The sequence below is a fragment of the Carassius auratus genome, chromosome 37, assembly GCF_003368295.1.
Source record: "Carassius auratus strain Wakin chromosome 37, ASM336829v1, whole genome shotgun sequence".
NCBI classification, from domain to species: domain Eukaryota; kingdom Metazoa; phylum Chordata; class Actinopteri; order Cypriniformes; family Cyprinidae; genus Carassius; species Carassius auratus.
Genome location: NC_039279.1, coordinates 8,393,597 through 8,419,379, shown reverse-complemented (window position 1 = coordinate 8,419,379; position 25,783 = coordinate 8,393,597). Strand labels below are relative to the sequence as shown.

The following is a 25,783-nucleotide window of genomic DNA, read 5'->3' as shown; positions in this document are numbered from 1 at the left end:
TGTTATTCGGAATTTGCCTTGTTTTCCAAAAAAAAAAACTGCCTAAACATCTTTAAAATGAAATTGAAATGGAAAAGCCACTTAGAGGATCATAAATACAATTTAATAATGTGTTTTATGCAACACACGGGTTGAGGCATTAACCTGTTTTTATCCTCGGTGTAGTGGTTCTTGACGACTCAAAGCGGGTTGCAAAGCGACGCTTGATTGAGGAGAACCGTGAGAAGCGGAAAAAGGAGGAAATGGTCAAATCCCTGATGAATCGGCCAGAACCCACCAGCTCAGAGTGGGAGCTGATCCGTATGGTGACAGAAGCTCACCGCCACACCAATGCACAGGGCTCTCACTGGAAACAGAAACGCAAGTTCCTGGTAAGCAAGCACCTGAAATAAACACGTCTGAAGTCTGAAAATTGAAAAATGTAGCTGTAGAGTATTATTAAAAAAGCTTATGAAAATTTCAGAATCACGTAACAATATTTGTTAAGCACATAACGTTTCTATATATATATACACACATATGAAGTAAATATATAGGTTGATAAAGGAGAAAAAAAATGTGTTGGCTCACTACATTTTATTTTCAGCTTAGTGCATCACTATGGCCTTTTCTGTCAGGACAGATTAGCATTTGTTTGTACAGCTTGCTAATCAATGTAATGAGTGACAATACCAGTCTGCTCATATCAGTTGTGACCGGGCAACAGCGAGCGTTACAGCAACTGTCAGTGACTGGTATAACAGGAATGCAGTGTTGCCATGCAGGGCCTTTGTAAAAGCGCCTCTGTTTATGAAGAAGGAAGGAAAGAGAGCTTAGACAGTATTAATCGCTCATTTTCTCAGACAATATACCACCCACTGTGAACGGTGGCAGGATCAAGGAAGAGAAAATGGAATGAAAGAGTGTAGGAGACATGTAGACACACATGCTTTAGATCTATTGGAATTTTCTCACAGTCATATCTTTCCAAACCTTTGTCTTTTTTATTTATTTATTTTTTAATGGGGACCAGTGTTGATTTGGAACACATTTACTTTCATTGCAAGAACAAAACAAGTTCTTCGAAATATTCTTCAAAATAGATTACAAACATTCAAGTGAGCACACAATATCCGAACATGTCTTACTAGCAGAAGAGGTGATTTGGAAATTCTCTATCGTAGAACCGATGTTGGTTTTCTCTGCCCACCAAACACCTTTCATCTTCCCAGTGGTTACGAGCGCTATCAAAGCCCTGACGCACACCAATCTAAACATTCGGCTTGCACTAGACCCTGTGATGATCAGCCACTGGGGACAGAGAGACCACTTGCCCAGCCGGCTGAGAACATCTATAAAACGGCCCATAAAAAATTCAGCCTACTGTATATAACCTTTACTAACAAGATATGACTCCAATAACAGTGCAAGGCCGAGACCCTGAATGACCCCGATAAACTGCATTCTCTCTCTTCATGGGAACACACACTCTGTCCTGTCAGTAGTCCAACGGGGCTGTCTTAAGATCTCTGGAGTGAGAACGCGCAGTGCCAAGTTCTCAGCAGTGAGAAGGCCAAGGTGGACCAGCAGACGGGATAGTTTGCACTGGGGTCCTACTGGCTGCTTTGGGAAGTGTCCAGCACTACCCCCACCTCCTGAAAGAGGAGAAACACGCACACTTTGAATCTCGAATCTTTCGCTCCCGCAGTCTCACAATGAAACAGAATAGGGTTTGTGTGTAGCACTACCATTCGTTTCTGCAGTCTTGTCTTGATTGCAGTGTCTTTGTTTATTGTCTGTTTGCTTTATCAGAAACAAAGAGATCAATGTGATCGCACAGTTTGAAGTCTGAGGGAGTGTCGCAGTTGTGCCTCAAGGGGTGATGTCCACAACATGGATATGGATGGATAAGTCAATTTTTAGATAGGGTTGTTTATCCACACATGCTGGTTGTGACCTCATAAAATCGCTTAGGTCATGGACGGATTCATGATATGTTATGTTTATATATATATATATATATATATATATATATATATATATATATATATATATATATATATATATATATAAATTTATATAACTAAAATTCTAATAATTAATTATATTTAGGGTTGGTACAATTATTAAATTATTTCTGTAAATAATTATATAACATTATATATATATATATAATATATATAAACATATATAAAATATAATTTCTCACTTTTAATTTGATAATCTCAGCAATTCTTTCATTGCTTTTCTTTCACTTATTTAACTCCTGAGAATGTAACTGACTTCACTTGCTATTCTTATTTCAGAGGCGTTGATGGCAGCAGAAACACACTGCAAATATGTAGTCCACAATTCATAGCCATGTCTCACATTCGAAAAATACTTATGCAGTTGCCAACATGTAATGCTGTAATTGCAGCTCTGCCTCCTGAGTACTTATAATTACCTCTCTTCTGACTCATGTTACATGCCTCTTACTGCATACATAGAATGTTGCTCCAGATGTCAGGGCTACTTGGCTGTTTGTCCAGAGTTTTTACATGGCTGACCTCTAATCCACCCTGAGGATACTAAACGCTGTGGTTTTCCAAGGCTATCAGCCTACATAACTGCAAAGCCAGACCCCACACATGCATCTCGTTTGGTGTATCTGTCCATCCATTCATATATTACTCAATGGAAATGCATTGTTGCTTGTTACAAAAGCCAAAAGTGAAAGTCAGAGTTAACACCTCTGTGAATCCGTCTGTGTCTGCAGCCAGAGGACATCGGACAGTCTCCGGTGGCCCCCACATCAGACGGGGACAAAGTGGATTTGGAGGCCTTCAGCGAGTTTACCAAGATCATCACCCCAGCCATCACACGTGTTGTTGACTTTGCCAAAAAACTCCCCATGTTTTCGGAGGTGAGTGTGCAATTAGGTTTTGTATTTTTTTTTTACACACTGTTTTTAAATGTGTGTGGAATATTGCCACATTACATCAGTCATAGCTATTGTGGCATTCTCTCCATATTTAGCATTCACCAACTCTCTTGAACCACAAGTGTGAACATTCTTGCATAGTAGACTACACAGCACCCTTATGGCAATGGATTTATTATTGTCTACACCATAAATTTACCTTGTCATCCATTCCACACGTACCCACTACCTCTCGGGCTCTTTTCTAAGTTGAGAGCTATGCCTCCTGTATTTTCCACATTTTGTAATATGCACCTAGACAGACTGTAATACAAAAATGAATAGTGAACAATACTAGGATTCTTGTTTGTATTGTAAATGATGTGAAACATTTTATTCATCGAGGTAAATATTACTGCAGTCTGATGCCATTTCACCTCCATTTTTTTTCTGTCCTCAGTTCCTTTGTGTTTTGTCATCCTGGATTCTTTGCCAGTATATGATTAAGGCTGTCAATGCTAACACATTAAGTCATTTTTTTTAACACTGTAATTTTTTTCAAGTGCATTTATTCAATTTGACATTATAACTACTCCATTCTCTGCTGTGTAAATATTAAAGAGTAGTTAGAAATTAAAAAAAAGCTATACGCACACATCAGTCCTTATTATGTTCTTATTAAAATAATATAAAACATAGTTTATATAATTTAAAATATAAATATATATAAATTAACATTTAATTAATGTATTTTTATTTAATTTGAATCTTAATAATTGTGACATTTCACCCACTATTAAAATTCACTATTGTTTGTTGTTGTCAAGTTGTTCATTATTTTTAATAATTTACTATTATTTTTATTCTGAGTGTTAATACTGAAATCCATAGTGGCATATATAATTTTGGTGTTTTCCTCATAAAAAAGGATCAATATTCATTCAAACTGGAAATATTTTATATATATATATATTTTAACATTTGAAAAAATTTAAAACCATGACAGTGTATGATACCACATACTCAGGATGATACCACAGCAGATTTCATTCCATTAGGTGAAGTAAATATGTATTATCGTGTGATTTCTCATTTCTTTAGCTTCCTTGTGAGGATCAGATCATCTTGCTGAAGGGTTGCTGTATGGAGATTATGTCCCTACGTGCTGCGGTTCGGTATGACCCGGAAAGCGAGACCTTGACCCTGAATGGAGAGATGGCTGTCAAACGAGAGCAGCTAAAGAATGGAGGACTGGGCGTTGTGTCTGACGCCATCTTTGACTTAGGCAAGAGTCTAGCGCAGTTCAACCTGGATGACACAGAGGTGGCCCTGCTGCAGGCCGTACTGCTTATGAGCTCAGGTGAGAGAGGACACATTAAAGGAAGAGAACTCTCAAAAGCGGATTAGCAGCAAGAAACAGTTGTAGGGATTTGAGAAGTATGTTAGGTTCTGTTCCCAAAGCAACTGGGCTGCCATTCTGTCTGCTGTCTACATAGGCAGCTGCCTTCTGTGGTAGCATGCTAACTTGAAATAAAATGTATTTATAAGCAGTAACTCCATTTACAATAACTGCATGACATAGCACTTCTCAGGTAACACATACAAGAATATCCAATAAACCCCAATAGAGCAAAACAGAAATAACAGATCTGTAAGCAAGAAAAAAAAAAAATTCAGATTCTCCATAGGGTCAAGATTGGAACTATTTTCATTGGAGGAACAGAGCAAAAGCAAAAGAACAGTCGATAATTACAATATGTCACATGTATGTCACTTACTGTTCATCTTAGACCTGGTTGATTTTGATGTTAATGATTTTGACCTGGTTAGTGTTCTTTGCTTCGGCTTCACTATGTAGAAAATGAAGTGATAATAATTAATATCTGGAGTGTTCATTTGATCCCCAGGAATGTTGATTATTACGGCTGTGTACTAGGTTTACGAACATGATGTTTGATAAATATTGTAGTTACTTAGAGGTATTTCTCCGTCATTCAGTGTGAAACCTAACTAGATGGTTTTTGAAATGAAGTATTTTGCTACAATCCTGTAATGGTCATATAATGAGTACTGTCCTTGCGTCTTCTGTGGTTCTTCTCTTCAGATCGCACAGGCTTGACATGCGTGGAGAAGATCGAGAAGTGCCAGGAGATGTACCTCCTAGCGTTCGAACACTACATCTACTATCGCAAGCACAACATTCCCCATTTCTGGCCCAAGCTGCTGATGAAGGTGACGGACCTGCGCATGATCGGAGCCTGCCATGCCAGCCGCTTCCTGCACATGAAGGTGGAATGCCCCACTGAACTCTTCCCCCCACTTTTCCTGGAGGTCTTCGAGGATCAGGACGTGTGACGTCCCAGTGAGATGCGGCAGGAGAATCAACAACGTTTTGTAACTCGTGTTTCTCTACCCGTCTCACCCCCGTCCACGCACCAAACTCACCAGCAGCAGCTGAATTGGCAGGGGTCATCTTCAGAAAGGCTTTCATACGGGGAGTTTACTTTTTATATTTTGATTTTTGGCTCGGCCCTCCCTCATCCACTAAATCCCCCACGCAGGGCCCTTCTGTCTCGGCATGATGTCTTGGTTACTGGTTTACCAACACCTTAGACACAGAATATACATCTACACACACTCCTGTAAGTGTGCTTACAGATGCAGTACTCATGCAACTCAAATCCTCCGATGATGCATTTGTACACGTACAGACAGCACTACTGTCATGCCACCACTGGAGGTGCCCTCTGCTAAGACTGGATGGCAGCTGGCATATAGATTCCTCCGCCAGGTCGTGAAGTGGTCAGTTAATTTCACTGATTAAAATCTCAGTTCTTGTGAGATAATCCGGCGGTATCTCAAGCTCCGCGCTAACATGAATCTTCTTTAATTAACAGACCTCATGATTCTCTTCGATATTGAGCCTGTGTGTGAAGTGGGAGGAATTTTTGAACCAAATCAGGTGCTATATTTAAATAAAGCTACTCAAAATGGTTTGTGATTTTTCGAGAACATACCCCCCCCCCCCCTTCTCTGTAGGACACGGACCGTTGAAAGCTCTCGGTCGCCATTTTAGCGTACATTCAAGTGTGCCGCTCAGTGACTTTGTGTGCAGTTCATTCTTGCCGTTATCTGGGCTTATTTGTGGGCTCCTTGAGCCCCTTTTTGTCCCTGGAAAGTCACACAGAGAGATGGAAATCCAGGCACCCCTACATCTCCAATCCGCACTGATTTGTGTGTTTTACAGGTGTCGAGAGGGAGCCAGTATTACCGTACTCCTAGACCCAGCACACACAAACATACTAAAACACACACCTCAAAACTCGAATGCCTCATTTTTACTGTATGCACTGCAGTGCTGTGGTTCTGGACTCCCATGCAGGGCTTTGAGAGTTCAGTCCAGCCCATCTGTGTTCCGCTCAGATGCTACTGTTGCCCGGTCTGTGCGAACACACACGCACACTCCTGACGGGCCGTGGCGGACTGGCTGTCGTTGATGTTTTTTCTTTGTGTTGTTTTTGTTTTACCTCAAATGTGGTCACATCTTTGGCTGGCTGTGGCTTAAAGACTGCCTCTGTGCTGACAGGTTCTACCTCACCTCTGGACACAGGGCAGCGACCCTCAGCCACACACACACACACACATTTAAACACACCTACACACACTTGTATCTTCACACACTGACAGCCAGGATAGAAACACTCGGAGAAACACAGTTTCTTCTCAGTTACGTTGAAATACCACTGTAGACAGGAGGGCCTGCCATTCCTCATCGTAGCCTGTCCGATTTCTCCGAGATGGCTGAGAGAAAAAACTATTCTTGGGTGGACTTTCTTTGTTTCTTGTTTTTCTTTTCATCTGGGACCAAGTGTCACTTCAATTTCCGTCAAACCGGAAGCTAGTTTTCAGAAGACGGCAAACTAAACCATACATGTTGCTGACTACGAAGAGGAGCCATGGAGAGAACAACAGATGAAGGACCCGAGGTGACCAGGCCTGAACCGAATAGGTCTTTCACTGTTTCCTTTTCTGTACCAAGCAGTAATTCGGAAAGTGGAGAGAGGGGTTGGCTGGTTTCTTCAGGGTGGGGCAGTGGACGCAGTGAAGCTAGCAGTTGAATGAAAGCACTTAGCTTTGAAAGAGCCAAATCTTCAGAGACAATTCAACCCCTGGCACCTTTTAAGGAGTTTTTGCACTAAGGCATGATGGGTCCCACCCTCCAGCTCCTCCAGCTCAGTCGCATGTTTTACAAGGACACGCCCCCAACCTCTCTGTCAAACAGAGGCCACGCCTTTATGTGCTCCTGAGCACACCGTCAGAGTCAGTATTAAGTCGAGCAAAACCCGGTCGTGTTCTTTCTCAACAGATGACGAAACACTCAAACAGACCTCTGTGTCCCCGCACTCTTGAAGTCAGAAGTGGCTTGAGAGGAGCACCCAATAGAAACGGCCCTTTCCTTTGTGAGACAAAGGAGCGGCAAAGCCATGCAAAGAATGGCAGCACCGAATGAATGTGAACAAGGAGCAGCAGAATGAAAGAGCCAGAATGAGGAGTTGCTCTATAATATGGTTGCGAAGGAACGCAGCCAATCAGAACGAGAGGAGCTGTCAGCATTTCCTGAACATCTGGCATGGAATTCCATCTTGAAATCGGAATAACGCAGCAGTGGTTCCGATTGGCTGATCAAGTGAGGGTTTCGTTGCTGCTTTACCTTCTAATTTTATTTGAGAGAGATAGAAAAAGAATAAAAGGATATAATAAAAGAAATACAAACCCGGTAAACGAAAAATGACTCCAGAACAAAAAGTTCAAATCCCGGAGCTGGAGCTGTTTGTTTCATTTTTCTTTTCTTTTTTTTTTTGAACTGAAATTTGTGTGTTCGTTTTTTGATGCTTAACTCCTCTATGTAAGAGAGAGAAAACAACAGCCGTAGTCACTTTTTTTTGACCATGCGTGCAGTGTAAACTAGAGAAATTTCACCTCACTATAGTTTGTAACGATTAGTCGACTGCTCTGTTTGTCTGTGTATCTGTCCTTCATCTTTTTATCAAGAGAAATTTACAAGAAGAAACAGGAATATTTTCTTTTTTATATATATTTTGTTTTCTTTTTTTTTTTTATGAAAACAGAAATAATGCAACGGAAACTGAAAAAAAAAAAAAAACTGAAACACAATCTACTCATACCTCACACAACACAAAGCTTAAATGAACTTGGTAGGAGTGCTTATCTGCGTGGCACTTATGTCAAAGTGTGTCCAGCGCATGTGTTGAACTGTACAATGGGAAGTATGTGCGCGAGCGTTCATGTGATCGCGGAAGCACACAGCCCCCTCCTTCGGCCTCGAAAGCCCATCTGTTTCAGATTTACACCAGTTGCATGCATCAGCCTCCATTGGTGAATGGTGTCACCTGTGCTGATGCGACGAGCCGTAATGGGAGCGGACGGGATGCGATGTGGCTGGAAGGCTGGAAAGGGAGTCGTGTGCATCCGTGACAGCAGAGAGTGCTTTAGGGTATTGAATGTAGCTGACAGGACTGGGCTGGAACCGAGCCCGGGAACTAGAACCTCACTTCAGGTCACCAGCAAGAGTGGACAGTGCTGTCAAAATGATGTTACACAAACAGCTCACTAGGCGTATATTGCCCGCCTTCAAAGTGCAATACTTGTGTTTTTTTGTTTTGTTTTGTTTAGTTTTTCTTTTTTGTACTTTTACAAGATTTTTGGCCATAACCAAGGATGTAAATACAAACAAAACAAAAAAAGATATTGAAAGATTAAATCTCTGTGTTAACCATATGCAACCATCACATACTGGATGTCGAGGCCAGAACGCAGCCCGTGCGCAGACTGATCCTTCCATTTTTGTAAAGTAAATCTGCTTACGTAGCTCTGTAAATGCTTCACACATCTGTATGTGTGCTTTTGTGCACTCGCAAACGTGCATGTTCAATACAAATATGAAGAATAAGAAGTGCCCCATGAAATTAAATATCCAACCCTGTGCCTCCGCAACCCTCTGCCCCGCACTCAAACCGCTCTTTCTGACAGGGTAGCTAGACGTACATTTGTTTGCTATGTCACAATTCTGGTATTGATATGGGTGGTTATGGTCTGGTACCCAGAAGCACTTAACTGGCCTTGCTAAAGCCAATAACTTTCCTTAGAGGAGAACAGTAGATACTGGTTTTATTTCGCTTTGGTGGTGGTGTAGGTTTGTTTCCCGTCCTTTTTTTTTTTCAACAAAAATTTGTGTTAAGACAAAAAATACCCAGAAGCGAAAATGTCTATGCAATGCTAAACCCTATGAAATCATGTTGACAGTGTCACTGAGCCCTGATTAGCGGACATGTCTCTTTCTGAACACTTCCCCTCCCAGAGTCCCACCCACCGCAACTGCATGAGCTTCAGTCATTTTGTCTGTTCATCGGTCAGTGTCATAGTCAAGGGAAGGATGGCCCTAACTGCTGCCTGACTGAGACTTGCTTTGTCAAACCTTGCGAATTTTGAGGGCGCTAGTTCAACTTTCCACTGATGATGTCATCTGCTGTCGAGAGACTGCATTTGTGTTTCCATGTATGTGTTTGCGTCCAATGCTCTCATGGTTCGGTGGATTGGTACTACCTGTTAGAAACAAAACGGCATTCCACGTATTCAAAATGAAAACACATTTTTTTAGAAACACTAACCAAAACATCATTAATATTCAACCTTGAAATGTATTTTAGTTGATATTCCCTCCCCTCTCAGCTGTCGAAGTGAAACGCAGACCAAAGTTAGTCTTAAAGCTGCGGTAGGTAACTTTTGATGCTAAAGCGGTTAATAAACAGAACTGCTTGCATCTTGCGGAAGAACATCGTAGCCGGAACTACTTCTCTCTGTTTATGTCTATGAAGAATCACAAAGGTACTGGGTTACTCCGCCGCGGTACCCCCGAAGCAATCTAAAATAGTCCGAATATAAACACTTATTATAGGTGTAACCTAGTGATTCAGGACAAGCCAAAAACACGGTTTGGAAAATGGATTCATGGTGTACTCGCTTATTATATAAATTTTTCTACAATTTGAACACAAACAAAGTTACGGACCGCAGCTCTGATTGGTTATTTTTTACCGGGAGCGATGGAGTTTCTGCAAATGGCAATAGGACCACTGGGCGGAGCCAGAAGAGCTTTTTTTTTTACACAGATTATCTGTCTCATATTCTACTGTCAGGACATAATGACAGGTTTAATAAATATGTAACAAATATTTTTTTACAAAAGTTCCCTACAGCACCTTTAAAGCTGAAGTGTGTCATCTTTAATGCAAAACCAACTACTATTAATGTTAAAATACTTCATTAATACACCGAGATTACTATAAATAAGCCATTTCTAGGCTGATTTCACCAAAAAGCAATCACACTGTGTCTCCGAGGCACTATCGAAAAGTTTCACTGGCCTGGCAATGGCGCAACCAATGGCGTGAGTTTGAGTTGGGACTATCAGTTTTATCTAGCTAATAGCAGAAGAGGGGAGTGGTTTGGAAACCTGCCATTCCATTTAATGACACTAGTTGTGCAGAAATCACACACTTGTGCGAATATGCGAAACCCCAATAGAATGAAAGAAAAAAAGAAGCGTACTATTTTTGAACGTTTAAGTTTGATTGGCCGCCCTCAACACTGTGGTATCAAAGCCCTCATTTTCGCTGATCCCTTTGAAGTTGAATGTGAGCGTCTGCATCAGCTTAAACTGTGTTTGTGAATATGTAGAAGTGCTCATGTGCAAAATGCACCCAGCCATGAGAGAGTGCGCAGAGAGCGGGGATGATGTCCATTCCACAGCTGTTTTCAATGAGACTGGAAAGGAAAGCTTTTGAAGGATTCTCTCAGGTATCAACAAAATAATAATAAAAAAGACAAAAGAGAAAAAAAAGGAAATATAACAAACTTTTTTTTTTTTTTTAATAAATGTTGAAAAATTCCAGCCATGCCTTCTTGTTAGCTCATCATTCTTTGCTCTCTGAGTGTTTCAGTGTTCTTGTATTGTGGTCTTCTTCTCTTTAGTGTTGATTAGTCTCTCTCTTTCTGCCACGTGCACACACATTTCTCCTGCACTCTTGGGGCTCATCAAAGGCGATCACGAAAAGCCTGGTGAGAACACATCTCTGCTTATCTAAACATTAAAGCAGTGAGCCTTAATATTTCTGCAAACTATATTTTTGATACACAAGCATTTAGTGGAACCAGACCCAGTCAAACCTGTCTTACTTAAGTGCACTCAGTATATATTTATTTTTTCTGTAGAACTCATACTGAGACCAAGTGGTGTGGATGAAATGTCATGCTAATATTTTAATGATGCTGTTGTAGAAATGCGCCATTTGCTGTCCAACATTAATTTATCCAAGATGTTCCTTACTGCCGAACACAAGATCCAACTCCTCCCACCTTACATTCACCTACACCTATCAATCCCCACCTCCTACATTTGGATTCCACCAAGCCTCCTGCCCCCTGGATCTTGTGTTCTGCAGTGAGGGGCTACTGATTTATTCTGTAAAGTGCGTAGCATTCAGTAGGTCATATCATCTCCAAATGGCGGTTCCATGAAGCGACCCACTATGGTTATTACATTTACATTTATTTTATTCATTTTAGCTGACACTTTAGCGTCTTACAATTGCTATATATGTCAGAGGTCGCACGCCTCTCAGTGACACATTGGTGTCTCACAGTGGATTTGAACCTGGGTCTCTCACACCAAAGGCATGTGTCTTATCCACTTAGCTAACACCACCCCTAATTGACAAATTGGAAAGATTCATATAATGAAACCACTTTTATTAGGCTACTGTACATGGATTAAAACATATTTCATATACCTACATGTTTTCAAAATGAATAAATAACCTTTAAAATATGTGAAAAAAATACAAGGACAAAATACATTCACATGGGAGTGAAACATGCCAACATTTCTAAGAAAACAAATTCTCGTCACCTGTTTGCATAAAGGTGAAAGACTAACTTTACATGAAAAGGTGTTTAATCATATGATGACCATCATTTTGTTTGCTCCTGACATTTGTGTTATTGGTTTGGACTTGTGTATTGTGTATGTTTTTGTGCTGGCAATATATGTCTGCTGGTTTGTGGGAGCGGGCCTGTTTTGTGTCTTGTAGTTTCCATGTGGCCGGATTTGCTGACTATCCCCTTGGACGTGCTTTGAGGCTCTGTTGATACAGCATAGAATCAAATAATTGAAAATAATGATAATAGTGAACACAGCAATTCATGCTGAGAATACGGTGTCAGGATGGAAAGTGGAGAATGGCAGAAAGGGAAATGAGGTCAATCATTTGTTTTTACAGTATGTCCATCTTTAAATAGAGTCACTGATGTTTTTACTGTTGCTACTGGAGAACTATTCCACTATTAGCTGTTTATTTTGTTTAATTGGTTTGCTTTCTAAACCTTGCTATTGCTTACACATGCACAACATATTCATTCATTCATATTCAAATTATTTTTTTTTATTATTATTTTTTTTAAGGTGCCACGCTGACTGAGTGTGAGTCGTCCGAAATTATTATACACGGATGTAACTAACTATACATTAACTTTTAATTTATTTGGGAAGAAAATGTGTCCTGGTTAGTTTCAATATGGCAAGTATATATAATATATAATATTCAGTCAGATCTTTCTCTGGGTTTTGGTTGTTTCATGTAACTATTCAAGGCTAAAGTGATTATGCATTCTGTAAATTAGCTGTCATCCAAATTACAATTTTGCACCCGAGTATGATGTTTAGTTTGAACATTTTGTGTTTAGTCAGATTAAATGGGCTGCTGGAATGTCGTACAGACATGATTCTGCCAAGCCATGAGAGAAAACTATATGCAGAAGACAGAAAGTTGCATATACTGCAAATGCATTTAGCCAATCACACACACAAAACATTTCTGATGGTAACATTATGCAAAGAAAGCTCGGGATTCTTATGCAATGTTACACAATGGGTGCTTTTGGTTCGGCCTTGCTCAGGTTTGCTTTCAGGGCATTTTATGTTATGTTGGATTTTATTAAAATAAATGACTTACTACACATAGAATAATATGCATCCAACAGCCAAGGTCTATATTGGAGGGTCAATGTATCAAGTCCGTCTCTTTCTCTTAGATCTATAGACGTTAACAGACCTACACGTGCACACATCTGTTTTGCTGACACATTAGTGCTGTTTCCTCTCAGCGATCCACTGACCAACTGCCAAAGCTTCATTTCATTCAGCTTCTCTTACAGGATGTGCCTGGTGAGACATAAAACACGCTAGAGTGACAGAACTGGATGCTACAGAATACAGCAACAGAACCTCGCTTTTAACATCGTTAGACTGGAACGTACTGTTAAAAATAATATTCACAACATAACTAATAATTCCCTGCCTACAAGTAGCCAGTCTAGTATTGTCTGTGTGATTAGTATTTTTCTTAAACAGTAAACAAAAAGATATAAAAGTTTATGTAAACAAAAAGATATGCAAATCAAAACAACAACCAAGCAAAGAAACTGGCTTAAAAAAACAAAAAACAGACTTAGACATTGTCCTCTTGTTTTTTTTTTTTTTTTCGTTTTTTTTTTTACCGTTTTCTTCATGCGGTGATGCTTGGAATAGGGCTTATTATTAGATTTGTAATATATGATAATCATGGCCAAAATACATTATTGCCATATTTATAAAGTTTACAAAATAATGATATGAGCGAATATATTTTAACTGCAATTTTTCTTAATACCAGCTTTATGTCCGCTAAATATCTTGAAATTAACCCTCCTTTTGCCAGTGTAGTAAAAGCACATTTCAAACCCTGTGAGTGAGTAACCACTTTCTCAACCAGCAGGAATATTCCATTATAAACTTTGTTTCTATGAGTAAGTCTGTCCAGGTTCAGCGGCCGGGTTCATTTATCCTGGCTGCATCCATCAGGAAGTAACAATTAACTGCCGTAATGCAATCAATCTAATAGTCTTTTAGTTCACCCTGTCTTTATAAGCTTTAACACAGTGTGGAAAAACCTTACAACTGCAATAAGAAAATCAGAAGCAGCAAGGAATTGGAAACCAGTATAATATCTTTTTATAATGAGCTAGTTTCCGAAGCAGCACAGTGAATTTTGATTGGCCCCCGGCAGAAAATGAAATTCTGAATTGTGACCTTTTGGGTACAATGTGGTCAAAATTAAAAATCCAAAAATAAGTCCTCTCCATTTCTTTGCTGTCCATTTTCTCTAAATTGTCTCTCTTGGAGACCAATAACCTGACTTTGCCATACACCAGTGTAGATATTGATAGTGGTATACAAAAACACATTTTAAGGCTGTTCATTATCTGTGTGCTGTGCATGCTTTGTATGTGTTAGTGTTTTTACTGTTTGATTATGAGGCTTCATGCTTTCTGTTCTCCTGCCTTTTTGCACCTTTTGAGGCCTGATTCAAAATGTACTGTTTACAGTATATATATAAAAAAACAGATATATATTATTAGATGAACTATAGCCAGTGATATTCAGCATGGAAAATTAATCATGTTCTGCTAAAGATGGACAGGTCTTTCTATTAATTTACAACTTATGCACATTGATTTACAGTAGCTGCAGAGATTTTCTAGTGTTTTTTATTATTTCTTTCTTTCTTTCTTTTTGTTACCAAGAACCTTTTGGAGTAAATTTAGTGCACTTGAGGAATCCAGAGACAATATCAAGTGTCGGAATGGCAGTTTATTGAGTGCACACAGAGATCAGCCCGGTCTCCAGGGCTCGGCTTATTGTTTAAAGTGGGTAGTGGAAGCTCAAGTGATACGGTACTTGATTTCTCAGATATAACTTCACCCACAAAACCAAATGTCGTTCCAAGAACCCTTTGCACTAGAGTTTTGCAGTTTGGTTTGGTTTTGAGATTAGATGTGCTAGTGGTATGATGCCATGAGAACATGGTGTTTGTAGAGTCATTTCTTTCAGATGTTTTAAAAGGTTATGCATGGACAGCAAGGAATGTATCTCGCCAAACATGAGGACATTTACGGAATGACCTCACAAGAATATACATAGATTATGCAATAAAACAGCTACAGGTATGCTTATGCAATGTTTGCCATGTTTTAAAGCGAGTGGTTTGAGTGTGGGCTGGCTCAGGTTTGCTCATGAGGCCTCAAAGGGTGCTTCAGTCAAACCTCTCTGTTTCCTCCTGAACTTCAAGCGAAGCTCTCCAGCATACAAGCTGGTTCTTACAGGACATAAAGCCTCCTTGCAAACTGGATGAATCCAAATCTGCATGTACATGATGATTATTCAATTACAATAAATTAAATTTACAGAAAAAAAGCCTTTCTGCAAGGATATTTTCAGTATGGTGCTTCTGGATGGCTGGACACTCTGCTAAATTAGTTTGTGATCCAGGTGCAAACAAAAGGGTCCATGTCTTTTCTTTGTTTGTATTCCAGCAGCACTCTCTTTGGGCTCTAAAGTGGAAGTGCATGTCTGTTTTTGCAGTCATGTTTGTACTGCTTTCGCTAGTTTTCCCACTCAGTGGTCCACTGGCCACATGCCACAGTTTCCATATGTTCAGCTGCTCTTGGATGATGTGCCTGATACACAGGCCCAGACAGAACCTGCACATTTTCAGAGCTAATTTTGGGGGAAAATATGCATTTAAAATACAGTCAAATGTGTTAAATAGAGCTGGAATTGGCAGCTGAAAGCAAAACAGACAAAATATTGAACACATTTAATTCGTCTGGACCTAATGGTAAGGAACAAACCATGTGTCACTTTCAAAAATGAATCAAAATTTGAACTGAACTTTTGTATTGTATTGTTTACTGTTAACAGAGACATTGTGCAAATGGTGCGTTTGTGGTTCTGAAAAATAATTTTGAGGAAAATGTAATTTTGAGTTCTAATTCTAGAGCTCATTAATTTTCTAGCTTCACTGTGATCAAAAACTCAACTGGGAAACATCACAATATTACAGCCTGCAGTCACTCAGGAGTCCTAACCAATCAGAGGCCAGCTAACAAATCATTGGCTTGGAGAACTGGGAGTCTGTTAACCTATGCAGAGTTATCGGGCTACACCTCGTTGTAATTGTACAGGGCCTTGGGAAAGGGACATTTCTTGGATGCACCTAATGATGTATGGTGAGGCTAGAGTGCTGGAAATTGATCAAACGTGAAGCTGCTTTGCTGTAGTGTTAAGTACAGAGTCCAGCGATCTTGTTCTGAGAATCCCGGCACAGCATGTTTCAACCTTCAAGCTCAGTGGACCAGGTTCAGGAAGTCTTTGGGACCCATTCCTACCTAGTGCGGAGGAGCAGGAAAGCTCATGCAAGCTCTGGGCCAAATGGACATGTGTAACTCAGAATATCTCAACATAAATACACACAAAACCTCTAAATATCTACTGTGATCTCCTCTCACTCCACCACACCTCTATCACGCCGACCACCTGTTCACCCCCCCTACCTCTCCCTGCACCTATCGGTCCTAGTTTTTTGGGTGGTGTGATGTCAGGTTTTCTTGTGGTGGGCTGTTTTCGACAGGTCCAGACAATCAGCGTGTTTGTCAACGTCAATGTGTGATTTTCAAACTCTTTGTTAACGGTCAGGATTATAAAGGAAGATATTTTTATGGTAATTGTCGCTGGTCTATTTTACTATATATTTATGTAATAAATATGTGACTCAATTAACAACCCGGCCTCCCTGGTCTGTTTTTGCTGTTATCCTGTACAGTAGCTCCACACTAGAGTTCGTCCAAGGTCGCAGGTGCAAGACTCTTGATCTGCGAGAACATCGCCTGACATGTCGGTTATTTTGATATCACTCGGCATAAACTGTATCCCTCCTAAAGCACTCGATGACAAATCATCCCTCTGAGGACCCAGGTTGCGATGTTCAATGCATGCCAAGAGCGAAGGGAGCGTAACTGCCCTTGGTTGAAGGGGAATTCAGTTCATTAGTCCTCAGCACAAAGGCTTGGCAACTGTTGCGGGTTGTGACTAGGGTTGTCAAAGAGCCAGTGGCCAAAACAGTCTCTGTGGATGTCGATCTTTACATATACTCATTTACAGTCCGCTCACTTCTCATCAACACTCTACTTTCAGTCTATGCTCTCTTCAACAGGGTTGACAGCTTACTGTATAGAAAGATATTAATCACAGATCATTTATGATAGTGGAAATTATGAACTGTACTGACTGACATCAGAATAAAAATGTTGTGTGAGCATGTGTATCTTTCTGATGCAGTCATTAATAGATTTGTTCAGTTAGGCAATCTTTGAGCAAAGCTTTCTTTATTTGCTCATACTTGAATTGAGTGCACTTTTCTACAAGGTACGGCTCTCTTTTGTCCCATCTTTCTATTGTACTGCAAGTAGTCTCAAATGGAAATGTGTTTCTCATTTAGTATTTTCCTAACACTGTCTGTACATTTCTGCTTTGATAATGCGTATCAGCCAGTGGCGAAATCTTTCTTTCTCCGCATGTTCTTTTAAACTAGACCAAAAGGGCCTTAAAGGTCAATCTTTCACCCAAATATCAAAACTGTGATATCATTTGTTCATTCTCATGTTGTATGGCATATTTGTTATCTAGCAGAATGTCCAAGCTGTTTTGTTAAACAAGGATAATAAGATCAGTGTTTCACTGATGAACTAACTCTAAATCTTTAAAGAGAAGTTTACATGACAAGTTTAATCTTCACCTTAACACGCAACATGTGGATAGGACAATAAATAAATACAGATTGATTCAATTAAAGTGATAGTTCACCTGAAAATTCTCTAAATCTCTTAATTCTTTCTTATATTCCACTTTAGCAGGATTTTTCCACTCAGGGAAACAATAAAAATCCCAATTGTTTCTTCGAAAGAGGATTGAAACTAAACAGAGATTGAAAGAAACCTTTTCTTAAGTCTTCTTCTCAAATTTTTTCTAAAGTTTTCTAAGAGAAATGTTGGACATACATTTTAGAGAGCCGTACTTACTCTGTGTCCTATAGCCTGTCTCAGTTTATCATTTGTCTCTATTAGGTTTAGGGGGAAAAACTGAGACCAAGTTTATTATAAAATGAAATCTATCTATCTATCCAAATAAGAGGTTTCGGTTGCACTTTATTTTACAGTACGTGTACTAACATGTACTTATAGTGTACTTACAGTGTATTTATCTAAGAAAGTTCTGGTAACACAAGGTAACTACATGGGGTGGGGTTAGGTTTAGGGGTTGGTTCAGGGTTAGTACCTAGTTATTACATAGTTATTGTAATTACTATAATAAGTACATAGTATGTACATGAGGAACAGGACTGTAAAATAAAGTACTACCGAGGTTTCTCTGGAGAATGTCATCTGAACAATTTCGTAACAGCTGACACTTTTATTCTGATTAATTGAGGAAAAGCATTACAGTAAATTGCGCTATCAATGTTAATTAAATCTAATGATCAGTTAGCTCATATCACATCAAACCGTGCCAGTTAATATTATTGGTATACTTTGTTTTTAAATTCAATCTGCCATTTATTCCAGCGGCTGTGATAAAAGGCTATAAACTAGTGGTTCCCAACACTGGCCCTGGAGGCACCCCAACATAGCACATTTTGCATGTCCCCTTTCTCTGACACACCAATTTCAGGTCTTGAAGTCTCTACTAATGAGCTGATGACCTGAATCAGAAGTGATTGATTAAGGAGACATGCAAAACGTGCAGTGTTGGGGTGCCTCCAGGACCAGTGTTGGGAACCACTGCTATATAGCATACTAGCCAAGACAACTTCTTTATTTTTACAGACGTGACATGATGCAGCTTTAAGCTCAAATCTCCTGCGAAAACCTACCCGTACCACTCAAATTAGAAAACCATTGTGAATCGAGCTAAAGTAAGGTGATAGTTTTGAACACTAGCTGGTTATGTACCTGCTCAAAAATTGATTTTGGATCATTTTAAACAAAACAGTTATGGACTGCACCTTTAATATAGTGAGAATTGGTACCTATACTAAAGTGTTACCAAACATTTGAACATAATTCCAAACTTTAAATTATGACATAAATATTAAGTACATACAGTGTGCATATACAGTGGGTATGGAAAGTATTTAGACCCCCTTAAATTTTTCACTCTTTGTTATTTTGCAGCCATTAGCTAAAAATCAGTTAAGTTATTTTTTTTCCTCATTAATGTACACAAAGCACCCCATATTGACAGAAAACAACAGAATTTTTGACATTTTTGCAGATTTATTAAAAAAGAAAAATTGAAATATCACATGGTCCTAAGTATTCAGACCCTTTGCTGTGGCACTCATATATTTAACTCAGGTGCTGTCCATTTCTTCTGATCACCCTTGCGTTGGTTCTACTCCTTCATTTGAGTCCTGCTGTTTTTTATTATACTGATTGGACTTGATTAGGAAAGCCACACCTGTCTATATAAGACCTTACAGCTCACAGTGCATGTCAGAGCAAATGAGAATCATGAGGTCAAAGGAACTGCCTGAAGAGCTTAGAGACAAAACTGTGTCAAGGCACAGATCTGGCCAAGGTTACAAAAAAAATTCGGCTGCACTTAGGTTCCTAAGAGCACAGTGGCCTCCATAATCCTTCAATGGAAGAGGTTTGGGATGACCAAAACCCTTCCTAGAGCTGGCTGTCTGGCCAAATTGAGCTATCGGGGGAGAAGAGCCTTGGTGAGAGAGGTAAAGAAGAACCCAAAGATCACTGTGGCTGAGCTTCAAAGATACAGTCAGGAGATGGGAGAAAGTTGTAGAAAGTCAACCATCACTGCAGCCCTCCACCAGTCGGAGTTTATGGTAGAGTGGCCCGACGGAAGCCTCTCCTCAGTGCAAGACACATGAAAGCCCCCATGGAGTTTGCTAAAAAACACCTGAAGGATTCTCTGGTCTGAAGAGACCAAGATAGAACTTTTTGGCCTTAATTCTAAGAGGTATGTGTGGAGAAAACCAGGCACTGCTCATCACCTGTCCAATACAGTCCCAACAGTGAAGCGTGGTATAAGCGTCATGCTGTGGGGGTGTATTTCAGCTGCAGGGACAGGACGACTGGTTGCAATCGAGGGAAAGATGAATGCGGCCAACTACAGGGATATCCTGAATGAAAACCTTCTCCAGAGTGCTCAGGACCTCAGACTGGGTCAACGATTTAACTTCTAACAAGACAATGACCCTAAGCACACAGCTAAAATAACGAAGGAGTGGCTTCACAACAACTCGGGGGCTGTTCATGAATGGCCCAGCCAGAGCCCTGACTTAAACCCAAATGAGGATCTCTGGAGAGACCTGAAAATTGCTGTCCACCAACGTTTACCATCCAACCTGGAAGAACTGGAGAGGATCTGCATGGAGAAATGGCAGAGGATCCCCAAATCCAGGTGTGAAAAACTTGTTGCATCTTTCCCAAAAAGACTCATGGCTGTATTAGATCAAAAGGGTGCTTCTACTATATACTGAGCAAAGGGTCTGAATACTTGTGATACCATGTGATATTTCCGTTTTTCTTTTTTAATAAATCTGCAAAAATGTCAACAATTCTGTGTTTTTCTTTCAATATGGGGTGCTGGGTCTGAATACTTTCCATACCCATTGTATTACTTATTGTATTCAAAGCTACACTTAGTATTTTCCTTTCTCTTTGGAGTGTTACAAGCTCTTAGTGCATAAAGAAGATCTGTAAAGTTGCAAAGACTAAAGACTATTCTTTATCAAAGTTAAGACTCTGCCATGCCACCCTAAAACGGTTCATTCAAACACCCCCACGTCTATGTCATTATGTGGAAATATTTGCATAATGCTGCTCAAATGTTCACGGAACGAAAGGCATGGTTTCTGTAACAACAGTTATTGTTGAAGCAGCCATGTCAGGGAGATGCTGTGTGTTTCTAGGCGAAGGCAAAAGCACTTTATTTGACCTTCTGAAAGTAGATGCTTTTAGGAATCTTTAAAATTACTTGCAACAGAACCGCAATGCATTTTATGGATGACCGTTTCCTGAACCTAGGAGAGGAGGTCATTCTGACTTTGCTACGACAGTCTGGAGCTTCTGAATCAGCTACTGGATAGGTAAAAAGGTAAAAGTAAAAAGCATCCCACAACTGATCACATTCTACATGGACTGTCTTTACAAAACAGAAACAGACAAGTATCTCATGACCTCCCAGTTTCATGCTGACTTGCTTATAATACACAGAAACTGACTGTGATGCATCCCCACTCTGTCTGTCTGTCTCCCTCCTCCCTCCCACACACGTGTTTATAACTGCACACGTATAAACCCATTATGTAAGAACCTCCCTCTCTCTCCCCACATTTCCTCAGCTCCACTCACGAGGGTCATGTGAGGACATGCACCGAGAGGGAGAGTCAAAAGGAAGAGGGAATTGGGGCCTCCAAATCTTCTGCTTACCTCTACACCGCAAAAATCACTTAGTCATAAAGTCATTTTCCCTTGTTTTCCAGTAAAGATATTTAATCATTTCCATCATTAATTTTTTTTTTTGTAGTATTATTGGAAAACAGGACAAAATTGCTGCTGATTAAAAGAAAAAATAAATGCTGAACAATATTGTAATAATATTTCTGTTCCCCTCCATTTCAACAAGCAAAGGGAGCATGATGTGACATATTCTGAGAGTAAATGTGTTTCAGAGGTGTGCTTTCAGTGAGAGATTTCAAAAGAGGATAAAAACAATAAAGAGGCCACTTACTAGAGCTTAAACTGCTGGAGAGGTGAAGTTTCTCTGCACACTCATATAGAAACACAAGCTTAATTTGAACCAAATATGAATAGAACTACATGACCACACTAGAAATCCTATAAAACCAGTGCCGTCTCCACTTTTAGAAGCACTTCCTGACTATCAGGGTGTTTTTGAATGGCTGTATGGGAATATTCTGAACAGTAAGGAGCTTAGGCGCAATGGAGGGGGGCCGAGGCAAGGGGGAAACATGTAGGGATGTTGAGAGGCAGACAGACTGGGGGAGACGGGAGGTCTTAGGACTGGGTCAAGCCTTTGGGGATGCAATGGCTGTTACACGAGGAAGGGCAGACTGTGGACAGTGTCAGGTTACGTCATGCCTGCCTGCACTGGGTTATGCCTCTTATATAATATGAAGGGAAAGAGAGAATTAGAGAGTGTTGTTCTCTTTCTGATGCTCATTCTTAAACCTGCTTAGTGCATCCGTCGTTGGTTCACGAGAAATGCAGTAATTGGTGCTGATCTATTATACAAGTAAACCAGACGCCACTGGACCGCATACATGATCATGAAGAATTAAAACAGGAATAATCCACGTGCTTTGCTTCATATACGCTTGACCATGGCACTTCTGAAATGAGATTTTGGGATAAACCAGTATTTGAATCCAAAACTGGGTTTCAGTACATGCCAAGTTCCTCTGTTGCTTACTGTAACAGTCTGCTCTAAAAGTGGATTTGAGGACATACTGGCCACATAAACCCCTTAAGCTGAAAAATCCCTTTCGTAATAATTGTGCCGGTATTTGCACTAAGGGTTTTCTTAGCTTAAGCGGTTTGTTGCATCTGGCTGCTGATCTTGGGAAGAGTCTGAAATCAGGACTCGGAAGGCAAAGCCTGTTTGTATTTCCCAGAATATTAGTTTGATGTTAGTGTCATCTAGTGGTTACATTAGGGATCTTCTGTGATGAGAACATACACCTCAACAAACGATTAATTGGTCCTTTTTTTCCCATTAGGATATCTTATTCCTTAAATCAAAATAAATTTACATTATCATTTAGCTGATGCTTTTATGCAAAGCAACTTACAAATGAGGTACTTGACCAACTTGAAAACAGGTCTAAAAGAGATGATTCCTAAAAAAATATATTCCTAAACCTTTTTTCCCCCTTCTGTGGAACATAAGATATTCTGAGAAAAGTCTCGGAGGGTTTGTCCATACAGTGAAACTGAGTGGTAACCAAACCATTATTCAAAGTATTTTCTGTTGTCCCTTACGAAAAAGTAGTATACTTCAAGTTTATTTTACGAAGTATACTTAAGTAAAGTTCAAGTTCGAGCCAGTGTCTCTTGCTTGTTTAAAAGACATCATTGACAAAATGAATCCATCTGTTTGTCCCACAGACATTATTTCCCCAGGTTTCCTAAAAAAGGTTTTTGACACCCTTGGTCCTAAAATACTAATGATTGTAAATAGTAGTCTCATTCATGGAGTTGTACCCCTACATTTTAAACACGCAATAGTGGAACCACTGATGAAAAAACCCTGGATTCATCGGTTCTTACTAATTTTAGACTCATTTCGAAATGTCCATTTCTTTCCAAAATATTGGAAAAAGTTGTTTTTAAACAATTACTGTCCTTTCTAGACTTGCACGGTTTGCAAGAAATGTACCAATCTGGTTTTAAATCACTCCACAGCACAGAAACGGCCCTGTTAAAAGTTTATAATGATTTATTATTGGCCACTGACACAGGTAACTATGCTGTTCTTATGCTGTTAGATCTTACTGCTGCTTTTGACACTATAGATCACAATATACTGATCTCTCGTCTTGAGCATTGTGTTGGTATAAAGGGTGCCGCGTTACAATGGTTTAGATCTTATCTGGGTGAAAGAACTTTCTCGATACGTCTTGGGGAATTTGTGTCTTCTACTGCATCTCTTGTATGTGGAGTCCCTCAGGGTTCCATTCTTGGACCCATTTTATTTTCCTTATATATATTACTTTTAGGGTCCATATTTAGGAAACATGGCATCTCATTTCACTGTTATGCAGATGACTCGCAACTCTATCTGCCTTTAAAACGAAACAATGCAAACTCTATAGCACCTTTGTTGAGATGTCTTGAGGATATTAAAGCATGGCTGGCCTCCAATTTCTTAAAGTTCAATGAAGATAAAACTGAAATCATTTTGTTTCGACCTGGTGGTACCATCAATACCCCTGATGTAGATCTTGGCGACTTAAAGTCATATGTGAAGCCCGTTGTAAAAAACCTAGGTGTTTTAATGGACGGTGACTTTAAACTAGATAAACAGATTAATTTGGTAGTTAAATCGTGTTTTTATCAGTTATGGCAATTATCTAAAGTCAAGTCATTTGTATCTTTTACTGATTTTGAGAGGGTCATCCATGCTTTTATATCATCCCGCCTGGACTATTGTAATAGTCTCTATGTAGGCATTGGTGAGGCATCTCTAAGACGTTTGCAGAGGGTACAAAATGCGGCTGCACGTTTATTGACAGGGACACACAAGCGAGACCACATTACACCTATATTAGCTTCCCTTCACTGGTTGCCAGTTCGTTTTAGAATTGATTTCAAGATTTTACTTTTAGTCTTTAAATCATTAAATAACACTGCTCCTAAATACCTCTCAGATCTATTACAGCCATATGCTCCATCCAGAACACTTAGGTCTGCTGGGCAACTGCTTTTAGTCTCCCCCAATGCAAGATTAAAGAGCAGAGGTGACCGTGCCTTTGCAGTAGCGGCCCCGAAACTCTGGAATAATTTACCTTTGTACATTAGGCAGGCATCTTCACTTGCTGTTTTTAAATTACATTTAAAAACATATTTGTATAGTACAGCATATAACACAGTATGAGAGTTACCTGTTAGGAGTTCTTTTAAGTGTGTGTTATAAATCATTATTGTATTTATTGCATATTTTATTGTGTTTTTATCTATTATATTTTATTTCTTTTTTATGCTTTTTAGTTCTGCTGTTTACTTTATATTGTATGTACAGCACTTTGGTGAACACCTGCTGTTTTAAAAAGGTGCTCTATAAATAAACTTTGATTTGATTTGATTTGAAGTATATTTTTAAGTATACTTTATGTAGCAAGTATACAAATATCAGTGTTCTATTAGTATACTAGTAAGTGTACTGTTTCAATACTCCTTGGGATTAAATTGGCCCACTTTCTAGTATATAAAAGTATACTTTAAGTATAACAGTAGCAAACATTGAGTACACAACTAGTTTACCTCTATGTTTGTAGTTTATATGGCAATTATACTAAAAGTGAACTTATAGGTACACGGATAGTTTACTTATTAAATGCTTTGTACACTTTGAAGTATCGTCTCAGTAAACTACTAGTTTTCTTTAAGTAAACTTTACATCATACCACTATGTCCCTATTTAGGTTTTAATTTTGTTACATGAATGTCTGAACATACAAAACATCCAAAAAAGAACAGGGTATCAACTTGTAAAGTGTTTTTTAAACACTTTAATATGTTTCATAAAAAAATAAAGAAATAACATTTTGAACAAAAAGCTGGAAAAAAAGATGAATTGGAATTCAGAATGATAATCGAAATGTAGATGAAGTCAATCAACGCCCCAAAGCTTGACTGTAATTATGACATTTTGTTCCATAATGTTACAGTTTTGATGCTGTTTTTCACACCTTCTCATTCAAAGAGTTTTCTTTATTTTCATGACTATGAAAATTAAAGAGTCACACTGAAGGCATCAAGGGCTATTTGACCAAGAAGGAGAGTGATGGGATGCTGCGCCAGATGACCTGGCCTCCACAGTCACCGGACCTGAACCCAATCGAGATGGTTTAGGGGTGAGCTGGACCGCAGACTGAAGGCAAAAGGGCCAATAAGTGCTAAGCATCTCTCGGGGAACTCCTTTAAGACTGTTGGAAGACCATTTCAGGTGACTACCTCTTGAAGCTCATCAAGAGAAAGCCAAGAGTGTGCAAAGCAGTAATCAAAGCAAAAGGTGGCTACTTTGAAGAACCTACAATATGACATATTTTCAGTTGTTTCACATTTTTTGGTTATGTATATAATTCCACATGTGTTAATTCATACTACAATTTTCATAGTCAT

The 25,783-nt window shown here is 39.4% G+C and overlaps 1 protein-coding gene across 4 annotated transcripts in view; it reads left to right on the top strand.

The window, feature by feature from the left end:
• LOC113056082 (thyroid hormone receptor alpha-like) overlaps positions 1-9,118 on the top strand; it is a 128,242-nt gene extending 119,124 nt beyond the window's left edge. For all 4 annotated transcript variants that reach the window (XM_026222567.1, XM_026222568.1, XM_026222569.1 and 1 more), the window contains 4 exons: positions 166-371; positions 2,738-2,884; positions 3,983-4,241; positions 4,986-9,118. In XM_026222567.1, coding sequence (XP_026078352.1) covers positions 166-371; positions 2,738-2,884; positions 3,983-4,241; positions 4,986-5,236 — 863 coding nt within the window. In that variant the 3' untranslated portion in view covers positions 5,237-9,118. The remainder of the gene's footprint in view (positions 1-165; positions 372-2,737; positions 2,885-3,982; positions 4,242-4,985) is intronic.
• The last annotated feature ends 16,665 nt before the right edge of the window (positions 9,119-25,783 follow it).